The 22,203-nt window shown below is 41.2% G+C and overlaps 1 protein-coding gene across 2 annotated transcripts; it reads left to right on the forward strand.

Moving 5' to 3' along the window:
- The first annotated feature begins 12,832 nt into the window (after window positions 1-12,832).
- Window positions 12,833-21,402, forward strand: pfkmb (phosphofructokinase, muscle b). 2 transcript variants are annotated; one of them, XM_030420774.1, is made up of 22 exons: window positions 12,833-13,057; window positions 14,458-14,531; window positions 14,972-15,049; window positions 15,346-15,535; window positions 15,731-15,896; window positions 15,986-16,030; window positions 17,107-17,215; window positions 17,304-17,399; window positions 17,492-17,584; window positions 17,685-17,810; window positions 17,981-18,045; window positions 18,139-18,202; window positions 18,296-18,442; window positions 18,570-18,640; window positions 19,363-19,450; window positions 19,537-19,689; window positions 19,792-19,956; window positions 20,053-20,114; window positions 20,219-20,330; window positions 20,422-20,521; window positions 20,631-20,736; window positions 21,144-21,402. In XM_030420774.1, the coding sequence occupies exons 1-22, from the start codon at window positions 12,973-12,975 to the stop codon at window positions 21,286-21,288; spliced, it is 2,340 nt and encodes a 779-aa protein (XP_030276634.1). In that variant the 5' UTR covers window positions 12,833-12,972; the 3' UTR covers window positions 21,289-21,402. The 2 variants fall into 2 exon arrangements, with proteins under 2 accessions (XP_030276634.1, XP_030276633.1); XM_030420773.1 differs by having other exon boundaries at window positions 19,537-19,956.
- The last annotated feature ends 801 nt before the right edge of the window (window positions 21,403-22,203 follow it).

Genomic DNA, 22,203 nt, shown 5'->3' on the forward strand with positions numbered 1-22,203 from the left:
GTGGGAGAGGATCCTCTGTTCTGGTAGCGAGTGGGCCCACTGTGCTAGCTGCACCAGAATCGTCTTTTGGTGCCTCTTCATCTCTGAGTGCCACCTCTCTGGATGTGAACCCAGAGTGTGTGAGTGATACATTCTGGTTTAGCTTTCGCTTGCTAGCCATTTTTAGAATGACTTCTCAACTTTATGTCTTTCTTCTGTTTGGCGCACATGGCCAATTTGCATACATGCCGGGCTGGCTGGCTTAAAGGGAAATTCCGGTGTAAATTTAATCCACGGTCTAAATCACTGTGAAACTGTGTTAGACTCAAGTTAGCAGACCGTTAATTTACGGAGTTTTATCAACCTCAGAAACGACCGCACGACAACAATACACTGCAGTGAATGGTTCCAAATATAAACCGCTACCAAAAAGCCACAGATAATGCTCAGAACAGCACCAAACTTCAGCAACAGTACAATTAGGGTCTCAGCACATAGTCCGGGGCATCTAACCTCCGCTAGTTTAGCTAGGGAAGCTATTGGGATGCTAAAAACAGATTTCAACTCTCCTCCATCAGCTTCCGGGTCGGGAAGTCCCGACACGACGATTACCGAGTGCGATTAGAAATGCTCAATTCCGTTCTTTTCCATGTCCGCTCTCGATAATAACTGTTATAAACTGGCAGGTAAGACACATATGAACTTTGATTGCTTTTCCATGGAGTCATAATCATAAATTTTCATCCATGAGCCGCGGAACTCTACTGCACTCGGTAATCGAGTTGTCGGGGCTTCCCGTCAACAGGAAGCTGCTGTAGAAGAGTGGGAAATTTTGTCAGCTTTTCAGTAGAAATCCAGCTAAGCTAGCGGAGGTTAGATGCCCCGGACTATGTGCTGAGACCCTATTTGTACTGTTGCTGAAGTTTGGTGCTGTTCTGAGCATTATTTGTGGCTTTTTGGTGGCAGTTTATATTTGGATCCATTTACTGCAATGTATTGTTGTCGTGCGGTCATTTCTGAGGTTGATAAAACTCCGTAAATTAGCGGTCTGCTAACTTGATCTCTCAAGAGGGAGTGTAACACAGTTTCACGGTGATTTAGACCATGGATTAAATTTACACCGGAATATCCCTTTAATATAGAACGTATCTGTGAATAAATGTTTTGAATTCTGAATACTGGACATGGTGAGCTTAAAAACATTTAAGTGACCATTAGATAAAATATTTTATTTTTTATTTTTTTGACAAAATTTGAGACCCCCTTCAAATTTTGCTTTTGATGTCTTCAGGGGGTCTCATAGCCTTTTTGTGTCTCTAGAATTATAGAGCATGGCCTGTAAATTGCGCTGACAATGCTCTGATTTTTTATTTACATGTGATGTAAACTGATTCTTCCATTGCATCTTAAGAGCCTTTTTTCAGCGCTTGTAAAGCCTGAATTCAAGAGTGTAACCTATAGCTCAAAACACTGCTGTTCAGCCTACGTTCAGCCACAGTGCTGCTAGCATTGCTGTAGACTTTTACCTGTAACTGACCTCTAATTGTGTCCTCTGTTAGCCGCTTGCCAGTGTTGTTCTCCAACCCTGGGTTAGTGGGAAGAGACGAGGGATTTGGGCTGGATCTGAGATGAGAGCTGACCACTGTGATAACAACATTCACCTGTACTGTAACAGTCACCTCTGCCTGTGGGTGGTGGCTGTGGTGTGTGTGTGTGTGTGTGTGTGTCCGTGTGTGTGCGCATGTGTCCATGTGTGTGCGTGTGTGTGTGTGTGTGTGTGTGTGCGCATGTGTCCGTGTGTGTGTGTTGCTTTGGCTGGGTGGGTGTGTCTGTGTTGACTGCTAGAGGAGGGAGAGAGAGAATTATTACTCCCCTCACTTTGGTGTCCAAACGAAGCCCCTCAGATTTCTCCAGACTAACACCTCCCTGAGGAGAGGGGATCAGACAGTCTGCAAGAGGAATGAATCCGTGTGTGTGTGTGTGTGTGTGTGTGTATCCATGTGACCAGCAGCCATGTTGGTTTGGTTAGCATGGACCAAAAACGGACCGACAACCCCCCTCTCTGCCATTACATTTCCTCACCTCTTAGAACTCCAGCTCCTTTTTGCCATTCTTCATCTTCATTATGAATACAGCCTGATCCTTCCATTTCCCCTTTTAGTCTTTCAGTGTACCTCTTGACTGTTAATAGCCCCCGTCAACACTACTGGTCTTTTCTCTGACAGTCTGCTTTTTCCCCCTCTTACCTTTAAAAGGTGAATACTTTCAGCATCCTGCTTTTGTCTATGTAGCTGTCTGTTTTTGACACTTTCTCTCGCTGCTTTATAAACCCCTTTCTCATCTCTTGTCTCTCTTCCTCTATCCTCCGCAGAGACGGTGACCAAAATACACAGTCCTATTTTAAAAAGCACACTTGTATGTCTCCCTCCAGCCATTTAGCTTTGTCTCGTCTCATGTCTCCTTTCATTTCTCGCCCTTTCTTTTACTCGTTTGTATCCAGCTGGCAAGAGTGGAGACGTGAGGTGAATTCTCCTCCTGACTTGTTACTTAATGTATTTGTCTCTTCCTCTCCGCCCTTATTGCCATCTTCTGCATCAAACTAATTGACGGACAGATATTTGAGAGACATTTAAGTCTGAGTCTTCTCACGCCAGGCTCCTCATTCATGCATCTCTATAGCCGTGACTGTCTGCTGTCAAACAAGGTGGTCTCTTGTCGAACAACTTAGATGTAGTTAGCCGGGGGGGCTCGCTATTCAGTCTCCCTCTCTCTCCGTCTGTCTATCTATATGTTTCTCTATCTCTCTTGTCCTCTGACTAGCCTGTCCCTCCAGGGTGGGGCAGAGGAGAACCCAGTGGACCACGGCAGACCTTGTCTATTTCCATCGTCCCTCTCTGACGACACAGACGGCCCCCTGGTACCATGACTGACCCTCTCAGTCAGCTCTCATCAGCTGCATTGACAGCTGTCAATCAAGTGTCTGGACTGTGTTGTGACAGGGGGAAGTACTGATGGACAGTCGCTATGTTTGTGTCTTAACATGTTTAGCATCTGAAATATCATCCGATCAAACTTACATTTTTTTTTTTTTAAAAGAGTAATGCTCGGGCTCATTACTGGGGCTTTGGGGATTCAGCCTCTTTGAAAATTCTGTACGGAAAAATCAAATGATTCATCATTTGATTACTCACACATGTGCAGAATAAAAACAAACTGATCTACTTAGCTGAATTAAGCCTGTTTGATTAACACCCTAATGACCGAGCAGTCATTTCAGTCAGTCAGGTGATATTCAGCTCAGTAGCTCACTTCATTTGCACATGCCTCCTGTGTTGTTTAACCGAGTGAGCCAAACATTTCCAGACGTTTGAACGCTTTGCAGCCGGTTGCAAAAGAGCAGAGCAGCGAGGATTTCTCAGCGCGCCTCTCTTTGTTGTGTGGGAGCAGACATGTCCATTGTTTATCTGCATTATTATTCTCCATCGCCACCAAACCACTAATGACATGGCATTCAGATCAAACCCCTCTATTTATGGAAGCCAGGTTGGAACTCAAGCCATATTCTGCAGTCGTGCGAATAAAGTAATGGCTGAACTGTGTGACCCTGTCGTGTAAGGCTTTAAAACAAGTATTTTGCATTTGTATTCACCATTAAGACTACGCTTAGCATGGCCGGTATGACTGTCAGTAAATCACACCTGTAAAAGATGCTGTGCTGATAAAATGCATCAGTTGAAAGATGTACTGATATCTTTTATTTAAAGCAACAATATGTCACTTTTTAACCTTAAAACAACAGCTTCAAAAACGTGTTAATGGTTTAGTCTCTTGCAATAGGGTGAATGGTGTCTCTAGCCCTATTCGTACTCCACCTCGCTGTTTGTATGAAGCTGCGCGGGGGGGGGGGGGGGGGGGGTGTTAGGGTCAAATAAAAGAGAAATATAGTGCTAAAGACAGAACTTTGTCACTTTCCACAATGCATGGTGGGTCAGGATCTCATTTACACATTACAAGTGCAGTCAGTCGGTGGATACCTGTTTTAAATAAACAGCTGGAAACCGGAGGAGACAGAACGTAAAAAATTACATGGATGTCAACATCATACTGTCACGCCTCTTTTTATTCCACTGCAACGTGGCTTCTTTCAGACGGATGCATTTCTCGTAAAAATAATTTCAGAAACATTTTTAAATTATTACTTTCTCAGTGAGTGGAAGTGGAAGCTGCTTTTATAGCGTGTGACATTAAATATGATGTAATCAGTTACTAAGGTTATACCCCTGTCCATGTGCTACATAGCTGAGGACTGTCAAATAATATTTTTAAAATGGGCTAATAAATGAAAGGTACACTATATAGTTATAGAAAAGGAAATTCAGACACAAAATGGTAATAATTACAATATTAACAAGGTAATGATACAAACTTCTAGCTTACCTAACTTATTAATTTGATAAATATATTTCTAGATCTGGACAAAAAAAAAAAAATGCCCTCAGAGTGGAACTAGGTCCCCAGAGTGCTGTATGAAGTGAGAAAGGTGGCTACTCAAAAGGATCCTGCAAATATAGACAGGAAATGGTGTTGTCCTCGAAAGACAGTTTGTTTATTCAGTTTATTCAGTCATGAAAATCGATGAAGATTCTTCTCCTCTCATTTAAATTTCCTCCCCAAAGCTACAAAGAGAACCTTTAAATCTTGAAAAGGTGTAAGGTTACTGTCCACACTAATATGCATATTGCTGCATGCGTTTCTGACACAGCTGTCACCCTCAAGCTACCATCCACACACTGTTCATATCAAACCTGCAGGTTTATTGGGCTGCTGTCCTGGCATAAGAAGAATATATGTAATGTGAAAGTTCCCAGGTAGAGACCTTCCCCTTTTTTGAGAGCTCTGGCGGAGGGTGCACTTGAACCAAAACACCAAAACCCAGCAGCAGAAACACATAGCTCATACTGGGAACCACCACGGTGTGAATAAATCTGAAGGGAAGTGCAGAAGTGTGCTTAATGTTCACTCAGTTTAAGTCCGGTTTAGTTATTTGCACAAATATAAAAGACACAATAAACATAATCCATTCATAGAAAAGATTATGCTGGTGTAATTAAAAAAAAAGAAATCAAAATGGTTCATTAAGTGATCACACCAACAAAGGATTTAAAACTTTTTTTTTCCAATATCATCATGTAGCATCACGTAGCGTTTCTCTGTTTCCTCGAAACCAAGCAATATTCTTGGTTCACTTCAGCTTGTTTAACAATTCATCATTATGTGTAATGAAAACCTTATTATCTGAAGGCAGTAAAATTAAGATTGTGATTTATATGACTGCAAATTAACATATCAGTAAGCCTTATAGGAAATGTCTCATTAATTAGTCATCTCTTAATTCGCCCTGAATGCCATTAGCGCGCTGTGTGTGTGTGTTAACCATGCGTTCATTAATAACATTACCATGCGACCTGGATCTGCATGGCCGAGCTAAGATTAGTTAAACTGTTGTTGCCTCTTCAGCTGTTGCATGACACCGTGTGTGTTTGCATGTGTGCGTGAGGGAAGTACGGTCCATGTGTGAGAATGCTATGACTCCTGTGCCCATGCTGATGCACAGGCTGGTTCTGCTTTTGATCAATGGTGCCTGGCATTGGAGGGAGGGGGGGAATCGAGGTGAGTTGGAAGGGGGGTAAGAGGGGAGATGGGGGGGGGTCTGAACCTCCCACTGGTGCTGATGAAGACGAATGAGCTAACAAGACATGACGGAATTGCTTTTGCAAAGAGGGGGGCTGAATGCTGTATCGTGATATTGTGTCGAGGGTGGCCAAAGGAGCAGGTTGATTTATTGTTCCAGCAGGAGATAGCCACCGTTTTACCTTCCCTCCCTCCCTACTTATTCACCGAGACCCTTCGGTCTTTAATTACAGCCCCCAGCCTCCACCATTCTCTCCTCCATGTCCTTATTAGAAGAGTCATACCACACATCATACATCCATGCTGGCAGAGGACAACAGTATATGTGAGACATCGCCTGGGGTGAAGAGGATTGGTGCCTAAAATGTCACGGCCATGTTGATTTTGCATTCCATTACCACCTTATGGTCAGGAAAACAGGGAAGAAATACATACATTGGGAAGAGTAATGAAGCCAGGGAACTGAAGGTCAAAGGAGGAACTAAAGGGGAATAAAACAAGGAATGGATGAAATCGAGGAGAGGAGGAAAATGGGGCGATTAAGATATGTACATAATGGTAAAGAGGGATAGGGGTTGACAAATGGAGAAAAGGAGCAATCCTCAGAGAGAGGAGGAGGGGTAAAGACATGTTAAATGGTGTGGGAGGCCTGAGGGTAAGGTGGAGCCCAGTGGTCCAGCCTGATGAATTCATAAAAGGCCTGTGGAATTACGAGGAGAAAAGCAAAACAATGAGATAATGCAGAGCTGGCGGAAGAAAAAGGGGAAGGTTGGGGGATTATCGATGAGAAAAAGCTGGACCAAGCAGCTCTTATCGCCTTGTGGGCCAATTACAGATTAGTCCATTTGCTCTAAAATGAATATGGATAATCTGAGTACATAACACAGGACTTCCCTGTACCAATAAGTGGACAAATAGCTGTGCAGGTCTACATTAGTGATTCTCCACAGCGAAAAAGGGCGAGAGAAGGGGGGAGAGGTGTAAAGCAGGGGGGGGCGCGGCTCACGCCACACAATTTATCACCGCGTTGCCATTCTCTCTCTGAAATATCAGCCTATTAAAACATTCATTGGGATGATTAAACTGCAATAAAATCTTACAAAATTTGCACTGACACTTTCAGTGCATGATTTATTAGGCCAGGACTTTGCTTGTGCTTCTCCGACAACAATAAACAGCAGTGAGGAGAAAGATCAGATGCTGCTGCCACCTGTTGGCTGACTGAGTTCAGACAGGGTTTTTAGGAGTGTGACTTCTTGCTGCATCTTTTAATTACTTTGAAACATGCTACTTTTGATCCCATGCCAGCAATGGCAAGTACAGACTTGTTTTTAAACTATGCGTTTTTTGTTCTTGTACTTTTAATATTTCTCTGATCTTTTAATTTGAGACCATCAGCCAAAATTAGATTTTTATACTGTATTTAAAGTAGTTGCTAGACTTTCTCACATACCCATGGTTCCATTTTATCAGAGTTTGCTAATAGTATTAGTTGGCTATTGCTACAGATCAACATAGACAGAGCTAACTAACCAACATTATTATTTTCTTAATTAAAGGATAAATCATTTAGTCTATAAAACTTAAAGTGACATATTCAAGCTGCTTTTTTCAAGATATGCATTTTACAGAAAAAGAAATTAAATGTAAAAAAAAAAAATCAGAAATATTAATTTTATTTCCATAAGAGAATGAACAAGGTGATGAGAATAAATTCCCCAGAACGATGTTTGAAGCTAGAAAAGGTGGAAGAGTCCTGCAAATATGAAGACAAAGTAAAACAGAAACTGTGTTCTCCTTTTAGGTCAGTTTGTTTATTCAATTTATTCAGTCGTAAAAACAAAGAGAGTTTGTTTATTTTGCTTATTTAAGCATAATCATCAATCAATGATATTTGAAAATGACAAATATCTGGATATGGACTGAATTTGGGCACCAGGTGTGATCCTGTCTTTTTACGCTGGTGTTAAAGTGACCACGGTACTCATTATCTACAGCAGGTTTGCAATATGTGGAATAAAACATAAACTCTTAAGTAAATTATCTTTATTGATGTGTAGACGAAGGCATTAGTAAAAAAAAAAAAAAAAAAAAAAAAAAAGGCTTGGTAAAATAATGTTAAATGTGCAGCTTGCTATTTCTAAATGTCAGATCATTTATTATGCAAATTTGAATAACGAGCGTGTAATCATTGAGAATTGTGTCACCATACTACATCTATCCTCTTTTACTCCGCGGGTACAATCTAATTACTGTATATTTCCGTATTCGGAGACAGTGAAGGTTAAGATTGTAACAACATCCAGTCCACAATTCACTGCATTAGCCCAGGCTGGAAGTGTTTTGTGTTGAACTGCTGTCGTATTGATCCATATGGTTTATTACAGGCTGTGCGAGTGTTAATACTGTCCGGGAAGACAGGAGGGGGGATTACCTGGAAATGGTGCTATTGATCGGGGTTTGCCTCCGGAGAGGGCTGCATGTCGCTCAACACACCGGGGGCGCTGCGCTGGAAAGATGCTGCACAAAGAGGCAGCAGGCGAACACCTCCTGAGACTGTGTGTTTATGACAAGCTGCCTTTTGTCCACAGTGATGTATCTGATTTTAAGAGGTCATTTTGGTTGCAGGTGGGGAAGTGTGGCGTCAAAAAAGAAGGAGTAAAGTCACGACCTCCACAAATGACGTGAGCTGATCCATCTCATTGGTAGCAAATCATTTAATTGAAAGAGGTTTTTTTCATCATCACGTGTGCTTTTCTCCCTGTATATGTGTGTGCAGGAGGAATGGGGAGACTTTTAAATGCACAGTATGTAACTTATGCTGATAGGGGTCTCTCAACAAAAAACAAAACGTGTGAGTAGATTGGGATCATGGGAGTTGTTGTCTTTATAGCCATACTACCATTTTTGATTCAGGTCTAATCAGACAAGGCACAAATGCTTAATGACGGGGATAATTTAAAGTAAAATTCACAACTTGTTTAGTCATGTTCACCATATTTCTTCCTTCTGTCTTTCTTCAGCATGTTACAGCAACAGTCAGCCAACAAAACATGACAAAATATAAAACCAAGGTACTAATTTTCAGACATTTAGGCAAAAATGTTACATATTATGAGTTAGGGTCTTCCCGGCTATGGGTTAGGTCTGGCCATACTGTTATGATGGTTAGAACTAGAGGTTCTGGCAGGCATTATGCTAAGGAGGACCCTCACAAATAGATGTAATGTAAGTGTGTGTATGTGCACGATGTGTGCATGTGTGTGCGTGTCTGTGTGCTCTCACGTTGTTCGGCTGCCTGTGTTTCACCACTCGACCTGCTCTGGCATGAGAGTCATACCAGTGTCACGGCCACATTGCTGCATAGCTCACTGTCTGCTGAGTGGCTTCAAAGTCAGTCAGCTGTGATTAAAAAAAAAAACAAAACAAAAAAACAGTGACCTGATATCCCCTCACACCGCATCTTCGCTGTCATTTATAGGAACATGCAGTAACGGAGTTCACCTAATATTTCAGCACACCTTGTTTGTTGAATATAACTTTTGGTGGCAACATTACGATGTGCAATACACACCTGTTCATACCTGTTGTACAAACATTGACAGGATGTCGTGTGACTGTGGTGTACATGGGAGTAATACAGTCCATTCAAAGTTAAAGTAAATGCTCGCCAAGTGTAAAATTGTCTCACGTTTAGTTTTGAAGTAGAGAACAGAGGGAGGTGTTTTCAACTGTAGAGCTGTCTGTTATGTGGTTGCATTATATTTCACATAAGATCATTTTAATTGGAAATTACCTTACACTTACCTTAACCTTAACTGAGAGCAGCAGAGAGACAGAATAAGAGCACAACAGAAGATATATATTGCTGTATATGTACATTACAATGTTTTTTGACTGTCGCCCACACAAAATATACATATATATGCATAATATCTAATGTACACACACTATATAGTAACAATACCAAGCTATGAGGTAAATGTAATGAAAATTAAAGAAAATTATTTGATATACTGTAAACCACTATAATAGTTACATACTGTAGTACTTTTATGTAATGAAACACTGATATATTAAAACATACATTAAGCCAAAATCTGAAGATACGTTTGCATGTCATCAACACGGCCCTCATCATATACTGTGATTATTACAAACACTGGGGGGTTGCATCTGAGTACCCGCCATGCTTTGGAAGTGAAGGTCGTTAGTTCACAATGAAGTAGTGATATCAAAGCTATTAATACAGATCAGATGCAGAATGGTTTCCCAGGAAGACAGGATGTGGTACCCGGGCGTCCTCTCAGCCCTGTGGCTCCTCTCTGTCACACTGCTGGCATGCCTGCTGCTCTGGCTCAGAAAGAAAAGGCATGGTACGCATACAGTGTGGATATTTTTTTGTTTGATATTCTGTTGTGTGTCATTTCTGTCTGGGGTTTTTTTTATATTACAGCTACTGTAATTGAGGCCTTTCCACAAGTTGCATTTGCCTGAGCATGGCTTGCGGAAACTTTGGACATGTCACTTCTTTAATTGGTTACAAAAACACAGGCATGTCAATAGGTGACATGTTTTAACTTGTTCAGCTAAAGGGATGACTGTGCACTTTTACAGTAATGGCGGTAGAAAAGGGGAGGGGTTCCTGTGTGTTTTATAGATAGCCGCACTGTGTCTGCATTCAGACCTCTTCTTTCTATTTAAAGACAACTCCAGTGGGCTGCCTGCAACAGACAGTCCCGTCCTCACTGGTGTCCCTTTGACAGTTTTTCATATCTAATCAGGCATTAGTATCATTAATTGATTTCTCCTGTGTTGTCTCATACTGTGATATACTTGGTTCATTTTGAAAAGGACATAAAGAGACAGAAAATAATTGTTACCACATAGTTGGTACTTAAATCACCTTTATTGGAGCCTAATAGTAAACAAAACAAACCTACAGACATGCACACAACCCCATACCCACTTCTAGGTGTAGTATTGGTTACTCTAGTTACTCATGTGATTCATAATTCCAGACATGAAGTACAGACTAAGAAGATATATATATTGTGTTGCTTTGGAAGAGGAGTTAGTTAAAAGAGAAAGTATCTACACAGTCATGTCACGAGGGCTCTGGAGGTTGAATGTTCCACCATACAGACATTATTTAATGTAAGACATTACGGTAACAGTTACATAATATCCTAACTCTGCTTCATCTTCCTCTAACGTTGTTATGTGAAATGTTTGTACGGCCAGTGGTCGTGTATATGTGCACCGGTTTCCTCTACTTGTGAGAAATATGACATCAGTCTTCAGTGAATTGGACTTTTTTGGCTTGTTGCATTCAGAAGAGACTTTTATTTATTTTTTAACATTCTGCGAGATGTTTTTATGTGCTTTTCCCCCCAGTATGTTTTCTTCAGTAACCAGTCTATCAGCTGCAGCTCATGGCAAAAGACATGATAAGAAGACCAGTGGGAGTCAACTAACCTGCAATGTACAGATAGACGGTGTTACAAGGAGATCACAAATGCTTTAGAAAGCAAAATAGAGAGGAGAGAAAATGCTGAGGAATAATGCTCGAGCGTGTTGTCTTTTGCAGAAAAGGTCTATCATGTGAGTGCGATACTGCTTGGTACTATTTAGTGGGTTGTTTATTCTTTTTTTAAAGAGTATAGTTGAGGCTGGATCACACTGTGGGTAATGTGTTTTGGTTCTCCCTCCTCAGCTGGTGACGACCTCCCAGCCTCTGAATGTGAAAGCAAGACGTCCCAGAACTCTGATCCAGCGGAAGATGCTGGTAAGCTAGACTATATTAGAGGACTATCACTATCACTTTGAATGTGAGTGTCAATGATAGGGCAAAAAGTAGTCCATTACCTACCCCTCATTAATAATGGTGCCAAAAATTTGTACCGGCAGTTTCTCTGACAGCAGAGAGTCATTTATAGTAAATAGGGATAAGGTAGCGACAGCACTGAACCACAATCTGACACAGATCAACGAAAAACATCGTCTTAGTAAGGGGTTGGGCCACCACATGTCACCGGAACAGCATCAAAGCGCCTTGGTATTTATTCAGCACGTCTCTGAAACTCTACCAGAGCACTTAATGCCATTCTTCCAAAAGATATTCACTCATTTGTCCAACTCCAATTTCCCATTAGCTTTGAATTGTGTGAAGATCTGGTTATTGTAAAGGTCATAGCACATGTCTCAACATTTTCAAACCCATCAAACCATTCACTGGCCCCTTGTGACCTATGGATGGGGCATTTTCATCCTGCAGACCACTTCCATCAGGTTAGAAATGTTTCATCATAGGATAAAGTTGGTCACTCAACAAGGACTTTGTATTGATTTGCAGTGACCCCTTCCTCAAAGAGGACAAGTGGACCCAAACCTTGCCAGTAAAATGCCCCCCACACCACACAGAACCATAATTTGTCTTGTTTCTCAACTTATTTAGTCACGTTTTTCATCAATTTGTCACTCATCTGTACTTTAGTGTTAAAATAAGATGCAATTGAGACTAAATTAGGCGTAGGTATAAGAGAAAGTTAGAGAAAATGATTTACACAAGCATTTTCCTCCTTGACTTTGATCTAATTCACTGGTGCTGTCAGTTTATTTTAATGTATTCTTTTAATTGAAATAAATATGGCACATCTTAAATTCCACGAAAGAGACAATTTTTTTTATAAAAAAATCTGACTTTTTTTGTCTTTTTGCATCTACACAAGGATGAATTACAAACAGCAATATTAATGCACTACAGCGGTCAGTGTCAAGACTTTAATCCAATCTATTTGTGGCAGAACATAAAAAACTGCTGTTCACTGACTCCACGGACATATGAAATGGGGGAAATTGTCAACATGTGCAAAGCTGATACATTCTGTTATTTAGTGTATTAAAAATGTAATTTATTTTTTGTTATTTCCACATATTATGCATTTTTAAGATTGCACACTGATATGAAAGAGGATAATTGTGGGGAAAAAAACCTAAATATATATCCACAGTGACTCAATTCTGTAAAACAATGAAATATATTTTTTTAATTACAGAGGGGTGGGAGATGATGGTTAAATTCTTTAAATAGGCACTGTGTACGTGTGTGCGTCTAAATGCGTGCCTCAGTGTCAGCCAACAGGATAGTTAAGCTGGGCACTTTTTCAACTGCTATTACTTTCCATAGCAGGCAGCTGAGTTAGAAGGTGAGAGGCTTCTTGTGCTTTACACAGTGCAGCAGGGTGCAGGGATCTTTAGACTCAAGGCCTCTTTCTCTCAGCCAGCTTCGGATCCAGGACCATGGCACAAACGGCTACCGTCGACCCCACCAAACTGGGAGTGGGTCGGTCCATCGCCGTGTTGACCTCCGGAGGAGATGCCCAGGGTGAGTGGAGGGTTTACAGGGGTGGCATGTGAGTGTGGGGTGCCAAGTGTGTGCTGTTTGTTTCCCTCAGCAGGTGGCTGTGAGGATGTGTGGGAAGTCACTGCTCAGCAGCTGCGTCTAATGACAAATGAAATATTTGAGATGCATAGTGAGTCAGAAATAAGTCAGATTTTGATCTTGAATAGTCATTGGATGTCAGTAGTACTGTAGCCGTCATATATCTACAGTGTTGGTCTAGCGTCTATTTTCTTTATGTCACTGACATTTTCAAACATTTTTTGAGTGGCTATAGCACCAGAGCAACACTGCTTATTGAAAACAAGTTCCCTTTTATATAAAATTTGACAACTCGTACTTTTTCTAATTACTGATTTTAATAGTGCAAAGCTGCTATTTTGACTGAGCGGACTTTTGGAGAAGGTCCAGCATGAATTCCTTCATGTAAAGCTCAGGACCACAGTATTAGATAGACTCTCTCCTCTGACATTTAACTTGATGGGGAATATCTCCACTGTGACCTTTGGGATGTGTGTCAGTGACCCCACACAACCTTGTGGTGTCTGACAGAGAGCTGTCTGTCCATCTGCACTTAGAGACAAAGTGTGTACATGCAAAACAGTACAGCGTGCTAACCCTCACCTTTCTTCATTTTCACTCTCCAGTAAACATAATCCTCATTACAAGCTTATCTTTTTTTAGTCATCTTTATATCCAAACGTCTTCTCTTGGTTCCTTCCTCCTCTCTCATTCACACTGTATCTCTTATGAGGGCTAATTTTAGAGGCATGACCTTTCTGTCATGTGTTTGTAAAGTGGTGAGGTAGAGTGAGAGGGCCAGCCTACTTTTGCTGTCTCTCTTCTGCTGTTTTTCACTGTAAGTGGAGATGCTTTTGGCACCCTTGAAGCTAATCTATCCACTTCTTGTCCTTTAAACAACCCGTTGAGTGTTGAGAGTGCAGCCAGTGGCCCAGCTGCTTTTCCTGCAATACAAGCTTGCCACTAACGCTGAGGGCTCAACTGTTACCAACAATGACATAACAGTCAAAGAAAATGGCACCACAATATGGTTTTTGTTGCCTGTCTGGTGCTCAGCAGCTGCTGCAGCAGGTTGATTTATTTACCGATAGAAATTTGTACTAAACTGTAAGGATTCCACCCAAATAAAAGGTGCTCATCTGAAATATGTCATATAATGTTATACCTCTTTACACAATTTGACACAAACAACATAGTACATTTGGAGAATGTTTGCAGCGACATGAACATAACCTAATGAAATATGATAATCATAATATCATGTCATTATATCCAACACCATTTCATTCAGTCACTCATTCCACCTGTGTGTGATTGTTGTGAGAAGTTTCTCATATGAGCTAGCATGTGCACTGTCTCTTCAGGTATGAATGCAGCTGTGAGGGCCACAGTGCGAGTGGGAATCTACACTGGAGCCAAGGTGTATTTTGTCCATGAGGTAAGTGCAGCCTTCTGTTTGTTTGTTTTGAATACTCCATTAATCATTTAATCCATACAATGTCAAATCCTATCCTCAAATTGCATGTAGGCGTGCTGTCTGTAAAACAATCCAAAACCCAAAACCTAAGGCTGCTGTAAGCATTCTCATCATTTTAGCTAACTTCCTGTCTGCTGCAAAGAAAATAGTCCCCTCTCTTCTCTCTACGTCACCACCATAGATTTATATATAAGAACTACCAGATGCAAAGATGGCCATCTTTTTTTACTTCAAATTAGTAACACGATTTGCTTTTGATCAACTAATTATTGAATCACTATTCCATGTCCAAGCAGACAAAATCAGCCTTACCAAATAAATCGGACATGCATTGTTAATCCTGAAGCTTCTTCCCAGCAGCGAAGGAGCTGATGTCGTGTTGTGTTTCTGTTTGCTGACAGGGTTACCAGGGTCTGGTGGATGGAGGTGACAATATCCGCCCTGCTACTTGGGAGAGCGTGTCAATGATGCTGCAGCTGGTGAGAACAAGCACGAGGATACAAAAGAATATTCATCTGCACGTTTATCATCTCCACTCTGTTTTTAACTTGCTCGCAGTCAGTAAGATGAATGATCTATGTAACTCTAGCAGGTCTCTAGCATTTACAGTGCAGTGCTGTAGGTCAAAAGGCTATTTAAATGCCAAGGTTCATTAAATAACAAGATAAAATGGTCCGGAGGACTTAGGTGTCAGGTGACCCTATCACTCCTCCTTAGCAGCCTCCTTGTGATTCTTGTTTGGTACTGAAACCCTTCCTCCCTTGCCTGACATCAGGGTGGGACTGTGATCGGTAGTGCCCGCTGTCAGGATTTCCGCACCAAAGAGGGACGCACCAAGGCTGCTTGCAACTTAGTCAAGCTGGGCATCACCAACCTGTGTGTGATTGGAGGTGATGGCAGTCTGACAGGTGCCAACCAGTTCAGAACAGAGTGGCCTGAGCTGCTGGCAGACCTGGTCAGAAATGGTGAGAGTCATGACCCCAAAATTCACTGTTATAACCAACAAACCCTCATATGAAAGGTCTCATTTACATACGTGCTCTTCAGTAATGATGTTATGGGAAAAATATTGTTAATTGTCATGTAAAGTACTTAAGTGGTAATATTATCCTCAAAGATTTCAGAGGCCAACACATGTTGTCATTTTCATTTGTGTTCAGGTAAGATCACGACAAATGAGGCAAAGAGTTCCTCCCATCTCAACATAGTTGGCATGGTGGGATCCATTGACAATGACTTCTGTGGTACTGACATGACCATCGGAACGGACTCTGCCCTGCATCGCATCATAGAGATAGTGGACGCCATCACCACCACAGCACAGAGGTATGCATGCAACCATTCATACAATTATCTAACAGACAGTCCAACCATTTGATTTTAAGACTCTTGATGTGAAATGTGTCATTCTGCAGTCACCAGAGAACCTTCATCCTGGAGGTGATGGGCAGGCACTGTGGGTGAGTACAGCCTGTCGGTGTGTGTGCAGGGGGTGTGAGTCTTTTTATCTTTAAGGAGGCAGAATATTTGGGTTGGATGGAGAAGGATTATTATAGTAGCTTAAAGCAGAAACTGTTGCTATTACTTATACACTACATATATTCAATCATATGTACTCTCTAAGGATTAAAAAGTGGAATGTCCCTCATAATTTCATTGAAAAGTTCAAGAGTTGTGTTCGCATTTGCTTATTAGCACTAAGTACAAAGTATAGCCGAGGCTATTGTTTATTAGTTTTTAGTTTCACAGATTTTAGTTTGGGTATCATAAACAGAAGTATTGCACAAATGTATAGTAAATATCTTGATGATGGCACTCTGTGAAAAGTTTTTACACTTTAGGCTGCGGGGGGCAGAATGGGTTTGGCTGTTTATTGGATAAACTGATAACCACCTGGAATATCATGCATATTTGCTGTGTAATTACATGTCGTCCTGTTGTTTTAGATGTTATTTCAAAGACTCTTATGACCAACTGAGACTTTAAGTACAAAGTCATTGTTATGATATGGAATTTTTGAATATCCATATTATTCTCTTTTACATGCTTTAATGTTTGAGAAACACATTTTTTTTTCTCATACTGTCCATTGCTGCAGCACCTCTATTCACCCTCTGTCTGAATGCACAGTTTTAGTGCCTGTTTCTTTAAGACTCCACTCCTGAAAAACCTAGTCTAGTCTGATTGGTCAGCTCTCACAGGCCTGAGCAGGCTATGCACACCATGTTTCGACATCAGCTCTGCGGTGCAACCACAGCCGTGCTGCATGTGGCTAAGGAAGGTTACTGCATTGTTGTGACATCACAAACTTCCTGAAGTCCCGTCAGCTCGTTTGAAGGCCCAGTTACTGACTACAGGCTGTGTGTGTTTCTCTTTGGATTGTGTGATTTCATACTTTCATAGCATTTTAATAGCATATACTTAGACACGTTTATAATAAAGAAATAGAAATCTCACTTTTTATACACTATGGGACCTTTAAGAAGGTATGAGTTTTGCACAAAATACTTGAACACTCGCATATGGCTCTTTGCAGTTACCTGGCTCTGGTGACAGCTCTCGCCTGTGGTGCTGACTGGGTGTTTATCCCAGAGATGCCCCCAGAGGATGGATGGGAGGAGCATCTGTGCAGAAGACTGATGGATGTAAATGTCATGTCATGCATTGTCCTCACCGACTTATTTAGAAAAAGTCTGTTTGTTGATCTTAAAAGTTTTTTTTTGTCCTCCTCAGCAAAGAGGACGTGGTTCCCGTCTGAATATTATCATTATTGCAGAGGGCGCAATCAATCGCAAGGGAAAACCTATCACATGTGAGCAAGTCAAAGAGGTCAGTGATGGCAGAGCGGCTCCAATTTAGCGGCGCCTACAGCGTTTTGGCTCTTCACACGAGGCTCATGAATTCATAATCTCTCTCTCCAGCTGATATCAAAGAAGCTAGGCTTTGACACCCGTACCACCATCTTGGGCCATGTCCAGAGAGGAGGAACCCCTTCTGCCTTTGACAGAATCCTGGTAGGAAATGATGAAAAATGTATCTTATTTTTTGTTAACAATGTGAATAAATACTAATGTACTTGCTTCTTCAAGTGTCTTCCTCTTGATTGTGATTCAGGCCAGCAGGATGGGTGTGGAATCTGTGATGGCTCTGCTGGAGGCCACACCAGAGACTCCTGCATGTGTGGTCAGCTTGTCTGGAAACATGGCTGTCAGGCTGCCTCTTATGGAGTGTGTGCAAGTGGTGAGTCACATCTCTTCCATAATGTGAAACAAATCCTCAGTTTGTACAAAATTAATAATAGAATAGGACTTCAACATCAAGTATTATTAAGCAATAACAAGATATGTTTTCATAATATTGTGAATGAACTCTCAGTTTCCTGTTTGTCTCTCCAACTTCTTTCCCATCAGACTAAAGATGTCACCACAGCCATGGCTGAAGGAAGATTTGAAGATGCTGTGAAGCTCAGGGGAAAGTGAGGCATGAACTTTGTATTATCAATTTGAGATTCTCAAGTGGTGTGTTGAGTTTCAAATGTGTGTACGTTTTTGCTAAATCTTGACAACAGGAGCTTTGAGAACAACTGGAACACTTACAGAATGCTGGCTCATGTGCACCTTCCAGACAAAAAGGTCAGGAACTATGGATGAACTGTCACAGTCTTTAAGTCCAGGTGGAAAATACATGTATCCTGACAAACATCTCTGTAAATGTGCCCATGCCAGAGTAACATCAATGTTGCCATATTGAACGTTGGAGCTCCGTGCGCTGGAATGAACGCTGTTGTACGTTCAGCTGTCAGAATCGGGATCCTGCAGGGCCACCAGATGCTGGCAGTGCACGATGGCTTTGAGGGATTGGCTCATGGATTGGTAAATTGTAGCTACACACACGTAAACAACACAAAATGGCATGTACTTTCATGATGGTTAATCAGCACTACCATGTTAATGCATAGCCTGCACATATGTAAGGCCACAATACTCTGTCCCTGCACAGATTGAGCCTATTGGCTGGTCAGGAGTGGCAGGATGGACTGGAAAGGGGGGCTCCAATCTGGGCACAAAGAGGTGAGATATTTCAACAGACTACTCTGTTGTTTGGTACAGTGATAATAATGCATGATTTGGTGTTTTAGAATATACATATGCTTTTAACTTGAAGGCAAAATAAAAAGGATTGCCTTTGAGCAATGGATGTGTAGCCACAAGCCAATAACAGCGTGCAGGGTGTGGGGGCAGGACTCCATATAAACCAGGTGATTGGTTAGAGGACTACCATTCTGAAGCCTCGTGTTTGGCATTTCAGCCATCAGCATCTTGTTTTTTCTTAGAGACAGAAGTGACAGTATTTGGACAAGAGGGTGGAGTTGCCCGGTCTAATAAAATACTCCGCTTCATCATCTATTTTAAGTCAGAATGGGACGACAATTTACAACATCAACATCATTCTGTATTGAAGAAGACTTGAATAGTGATAGAACTGTAGTGACATAAACCATACACTCTTTAGGCAATAACTCAAGTGAGAAGTAGGGCAATTTTCTCATAAGCTTACATACACTTTTTTTGCAGCCAGTGGAGTCAAAAGAACACAAGTTTAAGGCAGCTCTCTTCATGCGGTCAGTGATGTAAGGTCATAGCAACCAGACAGCAGATCGTAAGCATTCAACCTGGACGAGAATGGGCCAACTTTATCGTGTTCACAAACCACAACAGAAAAATCCAACTTATTCTGCCTTCTAAAACTGAGCAGCTGTAATCTGCTGTGATTCTGTGTTTTCCTTCCAAAGAAATCTGCCTGCTGAGTTCATGGAGGAGATCAGTCTGAGCATTACTAAGTTCAACATTCATGCTATAATCATCATTGGAGGATTTGAGGTGAATGGCTGCATTATCGAGGCTATGGTAAGCAATAAGTGTCTTTACTGATATTTTATTCCCTCCTTTCTTTCTGTCTCTGCTAGGCGTTTTCTGGTGGTCTGCAGATGGTGCAGGCTAGACAGAAGTATGAGGAACTCTGTATTCCCATCGTGGTGGTTCCTGCCACTGTCTCCAACAATATTCCTGGATCTGACTTCAGTGTTGGAGCTGATACTGCGCTTAACACTATAACCATGGTAAACTTTCCTGAAGATCACAAAACAAAGGCCAGAGTATCCAAAAATATACATCTTGTACTCACTGTACTCTTCTTCTCTCTCTCTTTCTCTCATTTTCAGACATGCGACAGGATCAAACAATCTGCTGCTGGCACCAAGAGAAGAGTGTTCATTATTGAGACTATGGGAGGACACTGCGGCTACCTGGCAACCATGGCTGGGCTGGCATCTGGAGCTGACGCTGCTTACATTTATGAGGAGCCCATCAACATCCATGACCTAGAGGTCTGAGCCAGTGAATGTATAAAAGAAAAGAGAGCTAAATGATAACACACATCAGTGAGGAATGTTTTTAAATTCTCATGGTTGATTTGTTTGTAGGTGAATGTGCAACATCTGGTGGAGAAGATGAAGACCACTGTGAAGAGAGGGCTAATTCTGAGGTTTGTGGGGAATCTGGTCATTTTATTCTCAGCACAATCATCTTTCCACAATCTACAGCTCACTGTGGTTTAATATCTCTTCCAATATTGTACTTTTGTTTCAGAAATGAGAAATGCAATGCCAACTACACCACAGACTTTATCTTCAACCTGTACTCAGAGGAGGGCAAGGGTGTGTTCGACTGCAGGAAGAATGTGCTCGGACATATGCAGCAGGTGGGACACTAGACGCAGATAATTAGATTCATTATCTTTGCCACCTGACTCGATTTCATAAACATAATGAAACTTATCCTTTTGTTTTTAGGGTGGAACACCAAGTCCCTTCGACAGGAACTTTGGCACCAAGATGGGGATCAAGGCTGTGTTGTGGTTGACTGACAAGCTTAAGGAATGCTACAGACATGGTGAGGACATGACCTCATTAAAACCACAAATTGCTGTATACAGTTATGTGATGACCTCCTGTGCTTCCTGTGCTAATGTATACTTTATTTTTTTAACCCAAACCTCCAGGTCGTATCTTTGCCAACTCTGCTGATTCAGCCTGTGTGCTGGGCATGAGGAAGAGAGCTTTGGTCTTCCAGCCTCTGGCAGAACTTAAGGAAGAAACTGACTTTGAGTAAGACTTCATTTCTGTCCTGTTTATTTATTGTCTTGCCATTTATTCTCCCTCTGCTTTGTTTGCTAACATGTTCACTATAGAGCTTATGACCCCTTGTTGTGAGTTTACTTCAAATCTAATCAAATTAATTTTATTTATATATCCCAAAATCGCAGTCACACTGTCTCAGTGGGCTTCACAATCTGTACAGTGAACGACATCCTCTGTCCTTAGACCCTTGATTCGAGTTAGGAAAAACTTGCCATGTTGATTGAAAAAACTTGGAGTCATTCTGCCCCCTAGTGGTCCAAAATGATGTAATCCAGCTTTAAATGAAATATAAATTATTTGATTACTTACACTTTTAGAAGTGTATTGTTATTGTTTTCACTCCTCTTTGCACTGACAAATGTTTTACCTGACAGACATCGTATTCCAAAGAAGGAGTGGTGGCTAAAGCTGAGGCCCATCCTGAAAATTCTGGCCAAATACAAAACCAACCTGGACACCAGTGAAAAGGCAACGATGGAACATGTCATCAAGAAGCGAGGATTAGTTCCTGAAGTGTGATTATTCTTGCCATCAGGACCTGACATGACCTGAATGTCTTCTGTTCCAAGTACTTTAAAGTCTGTCTCTGACAAGTGCAATATAAATAAAGCTGATAATTATATCCCTGAAAAACACGCAGCAACTCTCACAGTTATTACTCACAAGTCAAGCAGATGATTGTTTTACCAGTAACATTCACACCAAGTGTGAAGTTGAGACTGAAGGTTTTATATGTCTATTTTTTCGAGCAGTCTCCATCCACAGATCGTTTTTCTCTGTGCCTCTATTTTCATGTAAATATCTTTTTACATGAAGAAAGAGGCACAGAGAAAAATCATTTCCATTCTTGGTCAACTATACAAACTTATAATGAGAAATCAAGAAACTCCCACAGTGCCTGCATTGTAGATCATTTAATCAGAGTGTCAGTGATAAAGGTCCTAATCTACATCTTACATCTACAATTTGTCCAGAGCTGTTGGTAAGACTCATGATTAAAGTTCAAAACAATATGCTAAAAACAGCTGAGGGAGCCACAAGGGTGAAGATACAGTACATTAAGTCTATCATTAATCATTGTTTGCTCACAATCATTACAGCATTGTTAACCTGCTCCCTCAATTTTTGAAGGATCAAACTCTCAGAAGTCCTCTTGAGATTTTAGAGTAATGACTCGGATATCAGTGGGGATTTCACCAATGTGCATAAGATAGTTGTGAGGCTATGGGAACATAACCTTGATAGTATTATTCCATGGAAATTCAGTCCCTTGACCTGAGGGGATATTTGTTTTTTAATTTGAATCTTTTATAAAGGTTGTCAGAGTGGTTGATCCAAGTGTTGTAGTGTGGACCTACTCCCTCTAGAGGACATGCTATTCACAATTTCCATTTCCATTTTTTCATTTTTACTTTTTCAACAAACCCTTGCCAA

Source organism: Sparus aurata, chromosome 6 (genome assembly GCF_900880675.1).
Source record: "Sparus aurata chromosome 6, fSpaAur1.1, whole genome shotgun sequence".
Taxonomy (NCBI): domain Eukaryota; kingdom Metazoa; phylum Chordata; class Actinopteri; order Spariformes; family Sparidae; genus Sparus; species Sparus aurata.

What these genes read in the sequence shown, in the direction of transcription:
- pfkmb (XM_030420773.1), top strand. Translation starts at nt 12,973, where the DNA reads ATGGCACAAACGGCTACCGTCGACCCCACCAAACTGGGAGTGGGTCGG. An exon ending in CATGTGAGCAAGTCAAAGAG is followed by an intron (nt 17,400 to 17,491) that starts GTCAGTGATGGC and finishes CTCTCTCTCCAG; the next exon opens with CTGATATCAAAGAAGCTAGG. An exon ending in AAGGAAGAAACTGACTTTGA is followed by an intron (nt 20,737 to 21,143) that starts GTAAGACTTCAT and finishes TTTACCTGACAG; the next exon opens with ACATCGTATTCCAAAGAAGG.